Source organism: Sinocyclocheilus anshuiensis, unplaced genomic scaffold, assembly GCF_001515605.1.
Source record: "Sinocyclocheilus anshuiensis isolate Anshui unplaced genomic scaffold, SAMN03320099.WGS_v1.1 scaffold775, whole genome shotgun sequence".
NCBI classification, from domain to species: domain Eukaryota; kingdom Metazoa; phylum Chordata; class Actinopteri; order Cypriniformes; family Cyprinidae; genus Sinocyclocheilus; species Sinocyclocheilus anshuiensis.
Window position 1 is genome coordinate 1,212,503 of NW_015552614.1, and position 10,338 is coordinate 1,222,840.

The 10,338-nt window shown below is 35.3% G+C and overlaps 1 protein-coding gene across 1 annotated transcript in view; it reads left to right on the forward strand.

Moving 5' to 3' along the window:
• Positions 1 to 10,338, forward strand: part of LOC107665951 (dystrophin-like) — a 127,385-nt gene that overhangs the window by 96,218 nt on the left and 20,829 nt on the right. Inside the window, exons 64-71 of the mRNA XM_016457021.1 lie at positions 1,772 to 1,833; positions 2,868 to 2,942; positions 3,433 to 3,634; positions 5,013 to 5,098; positions 5,869 to 6,026; positions 6,126 to 6,292; positions 9,349 to 9,460; positions 9,610 to 9,746. Coding sequence (XP_016312507.1) covers positions 1,772 to 1,833; positions 2,868 to 2,942; positions 3,433 to 3,634; positions 5,013 to 5,098; positions 5,869 to 6,026; positions 6,126 to 6,292; positions 9,349 to 9,460; positions 9,610 to 9,746 — 999 coding nt within the window. The remainder of the gene's footprint in view (positions 1 to 1,771; positions 1,834 to 2,867; positions 2,943 to 3,432; positions 3,635 to 5,012; positions 5,099 to 5,868; positions 6,027 to 6,125; positions 6,293 to 9,348; positions 9,461 to 9,609; positions 9,747 to 10,338) is intronic.

A 10,338-nucleotide genomic window follows, 5' to 3' on the forward strand; every position in this document is an offset into this window, starting at 1 on the left:
AATGATAATAATAATTACCCTACAACAGCTCTGTTAATACATTTATTATAACATTCACACATAGTGTTCAAATTGGGATCTGTAATATATTCTAATGATTTAAAAGAAGTCTCTTCTGCTCAGCAAGGCTGCCTTTATTTGTACAGTAAAAAATACATGTCTGATTCAAGTCTCAAAAATATTATTTTACTAACTTAATCATTTTAAGCTAAATTGTGCTTTTGGTATAATGTCTGCTAGAAAGTAAAAAAAATGTTCAGTGTTAAGTAAATATTTTTTAATTGTTGTTTTGTAATTGATTTTTTATTTGAAAAGCAGGACAAAACAGTAAAAAGCACATTTTGGCAATTTAATTAATGCAATTGTGAAAAAAATGGCAAAATAGGCCTACATGGGGGAAAAATGTGAAAAACCATGTTCGGTATTCGGCCTTCAGCCCAGTGTTTCATTTTGTTCTGCTTCAGCTTCGGCCTAGAATTTTCATTTCGGTGCATCCCTATATATTCCGTTTTGAATATGGATATTTTTCGTACAAAAACGCATCGATTCGCTACAGGCGGCCTTTGTTCACCCCCTGGAGCCGTGTGAGATGGGCTAATTTTCATTTTTGGGTGAACTAACCCTTTAAGCTTCCATCAGTTTTTAAATGTTTTTAGTCACTGCCAAATGCACATGCATCAGGAACACAATTAATTGGCATAGGTTGCAGTTTAGTGAGTTTCAGTCCCAAACTCTGGATCTGAACTTGCCCACAATTCTTTGCATAACTTTAGTTTTGGCACATTGCCTATCTAGTCTTCTTTACTTAAGAGATCTTAAGCGTCTGTCATAATTGTGACATAATGTTTGTATTTTAAAATCCTATGGCTTATATTGAAAGGAAAACACATTACAACATCTTGTAAAAATCCCATTTTATCCCTTGTTTTTTTATTAAAGTCATTGTTCTCTCAGAAATGAAAGATCTGTCATTTCTCACCCTCATGTTGTTCCAAACCCATAGGACTTTTTCTTCCATGGAACATAAAAGGGATGTTTTTAAAGAAAGTTCTGGCCATTATTGTCAATATAATGAAAGTGAAAGAGAAATGGACTTCAAAATCACTAAACAGCAAAAATGTATCCTAGAAGTGCTACAGTTGTTTTTTGTGTGTATGTTGTAAGACTTCAGAACACTTATGTTGGAAATGTTGTATGGACCAATTTTATGATATGTTTATGCTGCCTTTTCTAGCGCCTAACAACCCCATTTCTCATTTACTTCTATTGTACTGAAAATAATGGCCAGACCAGGATATTCTTGTAAAATTCACATTCTGCCTTCCACAAAATGAAGTAACAACATTAAAATGAGTAAATGACTGATTGTTGACTTTAAGTGAACTATTCTTTCAAAAGAGAGATGTGTTATCATAGACAGCATGTCTAAACTACAGTTAGTAGTATGTTATTGGTGATACTATAAAATGTGCTTGAGTATCTGTTGAAGATGACCTTTATTTGAAGAACATAATTTAGCTATTCTTGAGTTTGAGGACTACAAACGTTTATTGTTTGATGTAAAATGACTCAAGGCCTGTCCACCGCACTTGATCACGATGTCTTAATCTGTATTACCTCAGATGGATGACACTGACTCTAGCACTAAATATGAGTCATAAACACATTTATGGATGTTGTATAGCCTTTTGTTGGCTTTTGGTATTTATTATAAAGCTTGTATTTTAGGTAGAAGTACCGTTTATTGTTTTCATCATGTTTTTGCTTTCAGTCACCAGACCCAAACAACATGCTGGGACCACCCAAAGATGGCAGAACTGTACCAGTCGTTAGGTAGGCCTGATTCAGATCTGATGTGCATGAAGTAGGACTGGATATTGAATATCAATACTATATTCATGATGATTTTTGCTGCCGTCTTTGCAATGTTGTCATGCAAAAATGGTCATGAAGATCTTTATGGGGCATTTTATTGTGTATTAAAATATTTAGTAATTACTCAGCAAGGATGCATTGAATTGATCAAAAGCGACAGTAGAGACTTTTACATTGTTGCAAAAAGTTTCTGTTTCGGATAATTCCTGTTCTATTCGTCAAAGAATCCTGAATAAATGTATTTAGGTTTCCACAAAAATTTTAAGTAAATATTATCAACATTGATAATAAAGCCAAATTATTTTTGAAAGAACATGAGACTGGAGTAATGTGATAAAGTAAAAATGTAGTTTGCCATCACAGGAGTAAATTACATTTTAAAATATATAAAAACGGAAAACAGTTCTTTTAAATTAAAATAATATTTCACAATTTTTACTGTATTTTTGACCAAATTAATGCAGCCTCTGGTGAGCATAAGAGACTTCTTTTAAAAACATTTAAAAAAATCATACCAATCACAAACCCTTGAATACTAGTGTATATTTAACATTTTAATGTTTACACTTGGCAACAGTAGCTGTGAAATAATGGTTCATGTAAAATCACGTTATTTTGATATGTGCATATACATGGATAAATTGTTGAAAGGCTGAAACATTTTTTTAGCCATATTGCCCAGCCCTACTTTGAAGTAGTTATATCTCTCACATTTGCAATATTTGAATCTGTGTGGTAGTGTAATTGCCCTTGAGTAAAATGTCAGATTGTTAGAGGAAACATTTTTGATCGATGGGTTAAAAATGGAGAAACTAATTGGATGAAACTAGCTTGATGTTTCTGCTGTCTGTTTTTTAGATCCCAACAAATAAGATCAAAATTAGAAATTGTCAAATGCAGAGATGAGAGGATTGACTCAGACAGTAATGAAATGTTGCATGATTAGTTTGCTAAAATTAACATTTGTCACATTTTCTTCTCTTGCTAAACAGCGGATCTCAACAATGTACGGTTCTCGGCATACAGGACAGCAATGAAGCTCAGACGAATGCAGAAAGCTCTCTGCTGTAAGTCCACAAAATGTACTCTTAGCAATCACACAACATTGTTAATCTTTTTTCAGGTTGATTCTGAACATTCGTCTTTCTTATGATAATAAGCTGAAATATACCTTTTTTGGTCTAAAACCAAGTTTCAGAGAAACTTTTTCTGAAAGGGAAAGAGCATTCTTACTCCATCAGATTTTGTAGTAAGTTGTAAATATCAAAAAAAAAAAAAAAAGTTTAGAATTACTATTTTCCACACATTTGATTACACAACAGGGTTTGCTAAAGCAAACGGTAGTGATTATTACTGTTATCAAACTGCTGACCTTGCAAAGTTGAATAATAGTTCAAATTGAGCAGAATGTTGAGGAGAGATGTGATTTTACTTCTGACCAGCCAGAACACCTTAGCAACCCTATAGCAACGCTCTGGAAACCGGCAGAGAAACAGCATAGCAGCGCTGTAGCTGCTCAGAACACTTTAGCAACTTTTGGTTTTTTTCTGTGCACAGTGGATCTTCTGGGCATGTCTGCGGTCTGCGAGGCCTTTGAGCAGCACAATCTGAAACAGAACGAGCAATTCATGGACATCATGCAGGTGATCAACTGTCTGACCAGCATCTACGACCGTCTAGAGCAGCAGCACAGCAGTCTGGTCAACGTGCCTCTGTGCGTGGACATGTGTCTCAACTGGCTGCTCAACGTCTATGATACGTACGTTCAACCTTTTTTTGTTATTGTTTTGTGCATTTAAAATGCGATAGATCAAAAATTGAAATTCTGTCATTTACTCACCCTCATGCCATTCCAAATTATGACATTCTGTAAAGCGCAAAAAGAGAAATTTTGAAGAATGTCCTTGCCGCACTGCATCAAAAGAGCGAATCTGTATTTCATGATTCAAAAAAGATCATATGGGTTTAGAACAACATGAGGGTGAGTAAATGATGACAGAATTTTACATTTGGGGTGAACTAATCCATTAAATACTAGAACATATGAGTCAGAGAGAATCAGCTGGAGTTGGAGTCAGTTCTCAGCATGTTTCTCAGCAGGATCACACTGAGCCATAAATCATGCAGTGTTTGTACATGGAGGTGGTAGATTCCAGAGAAGACCCCCGTCTGTCCCCCAAAGTAAACTGAGAGAAAAGCATTGGAGGTCTTTTCATTCTACGCCGGGTTTTTTTTTTTTTTTTACATAGATTGGCTTGCCAAGCAAAGATATTCACAGTAGATGGGCTGAAGAAAAAGGGCCCTTAAAAGTCTTAAATTCAGTTTGATCGAATTTAAGGCCTTAAGTCTTAAATATCTTAAATGGTATAACGAGTAGTTGTCATTTTAAGAGCTCTTAAATTTGGGGACTAAAATGCGATTAAACTTCAAAAGGCAATTATTTAAAGGGGTCATATGATGTGATTTAAATTTTTCCTTTCTCTTTGGAGTGTTACAAGCTTGTGTGTTTTGTTGTGAAAGCGAAACTACTTTGTTAGGCCTTCCAAAAGAAGACACGAGTAGAAATTAGTGGTTAATTTGTATTTACAACACTGTTCCAGAACAGTTCAACCCAAATATTCAGATGTGTGCAGCACATTTTGTAAAAATGTACGCGTTTCAGAAAGGCGGGGCATAGAGGAGAAACAGTAATGTACAGTATGTGGGAAATAATGTGCTTTTTGAACCTTAAACCGCATAAACACATAAACCTCTAATTTGTTGTTATAAACAGCATTAAGTCCTCGTTGAATATGTGCCCCAGCCTGTTGAATTATATAGAAGATATACATACTTTTTTTTTAAATTATGGGTTTGTTCTGTAGGGTCATACAATAGTAATTGTATTTGTTTGTTTGTATCCTAAACAGGTTTTAAACTGTCTTAAATGTAAACTTCTATCCTGGTTGAACGCATTCAAATTCAAAAGAGTTTGTTTTTAAAAGCGATAGCAGTACTGTATATTTTATCAACCTATGGTGCATCTAGATTGTTTTGTTCCTGATCTTGACTCTTTATCTGCAAAAATAGATAAAAAAGAGCAATTGACGGTCTTGCTTTAGTCATTTATCACCTTTTTATTTTATTTTTTTCCGCAGAGGACGAGCTGGAAAGATTCGTACCCTATCCTTCAAAACAGGAATAATCTGTTTGTGCAAAGCTCACCTTGAAGATAAGTACAGATGTATGTTTTTTTTGCTTATCTTATGTGTTTCGTTCTTTCTATTCTGTCTCTAAGCTATTATAAGAGCCAAGATAATCACTCAGTTTATGGAACTGTACTACCAACCGTTTACAGCTCTCTCAGGCGTTTTTAGTGTCTTGTATTTTGTTGTCATTGTTTACTTGTTAATAGCACTGCTGTAAACACAGTTGTAAAGCTTTGGAGTTTGCCCATTCTAGCACACAGAATAGTGCAACAGCTGCTCAGAAATAAATGTTTACCCACCTAGCAACCGCACAGCAATTGCTGGCATTTACATTAATAACAAAACTGTTCCCAATGGTGAAAAACTGAAGAGCATATTTACACTATATACACACACAAACAACCATTTAATTATTATTTTTTTTTAGAAAGAAGTCTCTTATGCTCATGCACCAAGGCTGCATTTATTTGATCAAAAATACAGTAAAAACTATTTTTTTCATATTGTGAAATATTATTAAAATTTAAAATAACTGTTTTCTATTTGAATATATTTTAAAATGTGTTTTATTTCTGTGATGGCAAAGCTGATTTTTTTAGCAGCCATTACTCCAGTCTTCAGTGTCACACACACATAAATATATAAATAAATCAATAACATTTTTTGTAAATGTTTAATATTTTACGTTGAAAAATTCAGTTAGATGCTTGAGTATGGATCGAAGGATTTTTTTCTGCGTAAATCAAAACTTGATGGTTTTGACTGTTACATTTTTCCCCTCATAATTTCCTCCTGAACCCTCTAGTTTTGTTCAGAGAGGTGGCCAGTGCCACAGGCTTTTGTGACCAGCGGCGCCTCGGCCTCCTTCTGCACGACGCCATTCAGATCCCCAGGCAGCTGGGTGAGGTGGCGTCTTTCGGTGGGAGCAATATCGAGCCCAGTGTGCGCAGCTGCTTTCAGTTTGTAAGTAACCACTGTCTTCATTCATGAGCAGATTAAGTTAAAGCGGCCATGTAGAATATGCACTTTAGTAGCATTTTTTTCTTTTGCTCTGATATGAAGGCCAATAACAAACCAGAGCTAGAGGCTTCAGTCTTCCTGGACTGGATGCGTTTAGAACCTCAGTCGATGGTTTGGCTTCCTGTCCTTCACCGTGTGGCGGCCGCTGAGGCAGCAAAGCACCAGGCTAAATGCAACATTTGTAAGGAATGTCCTATTATTGGCTTCAGGTATGGACCTTTTCTTTAGTGCTATTTTTCAGAAGGACTGATTCGGCCTCAGGTGCTTTAAAAGTATCAGCAGTTTTTTTTTTTTTGTGCATTATTAAGCATTGCACCAAACTTCAAGGCAGACTTTGAAAAAGAATAAAAAGTATCAGCAGGTTTTTTTTTTTTTTTTTTAAAGCATTGCACCAAACTTCAAGGCAAAAATAATAACTTTGTCTGTTTTGAGGCTCGGAAAGCTGCAGTGTTCATTTTCTTTTAGAGGTTTTATTTAGTCCTGCTTTTGCTTTACATAAAGTATTTTCATACGTTTCACTTTAAATTCAACATGATTTTAAAGTGACCCTGTTTAATTTTTTGCTGGTCTTACGATTCATTAGTGTACGTCTTTTCAAAAAGATTTTTTGGTTCTGTAACACTAATTCTTCACAATCCAGTATATTTCCAGCAAATAATAATTTAATGGATAGCATGGAAAACAATACTGAAAGTAATGAAATGCAACTATACATTGCTCTGTTGCATGATAATTTGGCTAATATAATAGTGTTTTGCCTCATGTTTGTTGCATGTGTTAAGCTGAGAAATCACACCGCTGTTTTTGTTTATGCACAAAATTTTCACTTTTCCTATTTAGCTTATATGTGACCCTGGACCACAAACCAGTCTTAAGTCGCTGGGGTATATTTGTAGCAATAGCCAAAAATACATTGTATGGGTCAAAATTATAGATTTTTCTTTTATGCCAAAAATCATTAGGATATTAAGTAAAGATCATGTTCTGTGAAGATATTTTGTAAATGTCCTACTGTAAATATATTAAAAGTAAATTTTTGATTAGTAATATGTAGGGATGCACCGATACCACTTTTTCCAGTACTCGCCCGATACCGATATTCCTAACAAACCATACATCAATGGACAGCTTATTTATTCAGATTTCAGATGATGTATAACTCTAAATTTTGAAAATTTGACCCTTATGACTGGTTTTGTGGTCCAGGGTCACATATATCATAAAAATTGTCCATTATGCAGAGAGCTAACAGTAATAAGGTATTTCTTCAAACTTTTATCAACATTTATATTAAAACTAACAGATTTCAGCATTTTTTTTTTATACGAAGATCACATTAAAAGTTTTTTTTTTTAATAATGCAAAAAGTAAAATAAATATTTATGTTGTGTATTTTGAATACATAAAATGCTCTCTATGAAATTAGCATTAGCAAGACTAAAACACATATCATCTTATATCATGTTAATCTCTACACAGGTTCATGGTAGTATTTATACATTTCTGTGTCAGTCAGCACTTAGTTCTAATGCAAAATCTGGGTTCAAAAAGCAAAACCAGCGCAGTTTCTGTAGCATTGAAAAACCAAATAACAATTGACACAAACTGACAAATAAATGTCTAAAAGATATTTTCACTTGGCATTACCCAAGTGAAAATATGGAGTGACTTTTTCACTCCAGAATAACATTAATGTTTGTTGCCATGTCGTGAGTATAGAGTTCACTCAAAAAACAAAAAAGGAAAGGAAAATTGTCATTATTAACTTAACCTCATGTCATTCTAAACCTGAATGACTTTTTCAAAAGTTTGGGGTCAGTAAGATTTAAAAAAAATATATATTTTTTTTTTGAAAACAAAGTCTCTTACGCTCACCAAGGCTGCATTTATTTGGTCAAAAATACAGTACAAAAGTAATATTAAGAAATATTACAATTTAAAATAATTGCTTTCCATTTTAAAATATAATTTGTTTGTGTGATGGCCAAGCTGAATGACTCCAGTCTTAAGTGTCACATGATCCTTCAGAAATCTGTTGAAAAATGCTGATTTGGTATTTAAGAAATATTTCTTATCAATGTTGAAAACAGTTTTGCTGCTTAAAAATGTTGTGAAAACCATGAAACCAGGATTCTTTGAATATAAAGTTCAAAAGAACAGCTTTTTTGTTTGTTTTTTGAAATAGAAATCTGTTTATCTCACATTTACTCAATGTAATACATCCTTGCTGAATAAAACTTACTGACCAAACTTTTGACCAGTAATGTATGTACTGGGTAAGAAAATCATAATTTTCTTTGGGTTGAACCCTCCCTTTAAGTAGCATGTATAATATCAGACTGTAATATGCTCACTGTTGAGAGTAGGTAAGAACAGGGAAAAGCTCCACCTGGAGGATCAAGATGTAACTACACCTTTCTTGGAAGTAATCTTGCGTGCATGTTGCTTCAGATCCAGGATGTTTTGAATGTTTTGCTAGTGACTTAAACACTGATCTCATTAGGCGCGTTTCCATTACAGATTTGAGCAAAACTTTGGAGATATTTTATAAATGTCGATAAAAAAGTATTGCGAAATGACGGCGTTTCCATTAACCAATGTTATGAGACTTAAACGTAACCTTTTGCCTCTCGCGATAAGTCACGGCAATGGATTTTGGTGGGATTTTGGCTATATTTATTCAAAGGAGGCTTATGTGTGTATCTTTACAGAAGCAGCAAAGAGAGCCGCTTCAGAAACGTGTGTGGCACGGCTGGAATAAACCATAGACTGTATAAAAACATAAACACAAGCATTGAATGGCCGCAATCAGCTTCAGTGACCGTATCAGAGCCACACTGCACCGCAGACGTGTGCAGTGTAAATTGTCTAAGCATTAACATTAGGGAAAGCCCCTTATACTGGAGAGCGGCCACGTATTAAGTGTTTCTTGGAGGTTATAGTACATTGAAGAATGATCATGCCACATATGAAGTGTTTCTTGGAGGTTATATTACATTGAGGAATGATCATATGACTTTTTACAAACGCCATGTGACCTGTAAATGCGAAAAAAACCCGTTTCCATTGCAGTTTTGTGAAATATTCCTTTTTCAAATTGCCTGAAAAACCACCTCATGCGATTGTAAAAACCTTTTTTGCGATATATGGGCGTTTTTGCAAAATTGACGCGTTTCCATTAGGCGTATTTTCAATTCGTAATTTCAATTTGCGCAATTTGAAGGGTAATGGAAACGCGCCTACTGTTTGTGTCTGGTCTCTACAGGTACCGGAGTTTAAAGCACTTTAACTATGATATCTGCCAAAGCTGCTTTTTTTCTGGCAGAGTGGCCAAAGGTCACAAGATGCAGTACCCTATGGTTGAATATTGCACACCGGTAGGTTTTTTGCATCACTTGTGGTTAGTATATACATTGTAGCTTTTTGCCTTCATTGCATTGGAAGTTTAATCTTAAAATCCGTTGACTCTGCCCTCTACGCCAGATACTAAAGTAATGACTTTTTGTTTCTCTGTGTCCTTTTACAGACGACGTCAGGAGAGGACGTGCGAGACTTTGCCAAGGTGTTGAAGAATAAGTTCAGGACAAAGCGCTATTTTGCCAAGCATCCTCGCATGGGTTACCTTCCCGTCCAGACCATCCTTGAGGGAGACAACATGGAGACGTGAGACTTTTTTATGTGTTACCATCAGCTACTGATGAAGTAGACACGTGACAGCTGATAGGGCCACTTTTTTGTCTGTCAATATTAAAAGCACAGTGTGCATCACACTGCGAATCTAGATACTATCAAGAGAGCAAAATTAACGAGTGCAGATTAGGGCTGCACGATAAATCGCATGCGATTATGCGACGAGTTGCGCAAAACCACGTTCATATTCGCGCAAATTTTTGCGCAGCTCGTCAGTGAACAACGGCTCTGTGTAGTTAATGCTGCTCAATGTGAAAGCCCGCAGGTGATGGAGATTTACCGCTGATTACAGAACCGGCTTTCTGACAAGATGCGCATTAAATATCGCATGCGATTTATCGTGCAGCCCTAGTGCAGATGCAACAAAGTGGTTTCTACAATATTTAAAGGGGTCATATGATGCGATTTTAAGTTTTCCTTTCTCTTTGGAGTGTTACAAGCTGTTCGTGAATAGATAAGATCCCTAAAGTTGCAATGACTAAAGTCTCAATCCCGAAGAGATATTCTTTATAAAAGTTAAGACTCATCCACGCCCTCCTAAAACGCCTCGTTTAAACACGCCCCC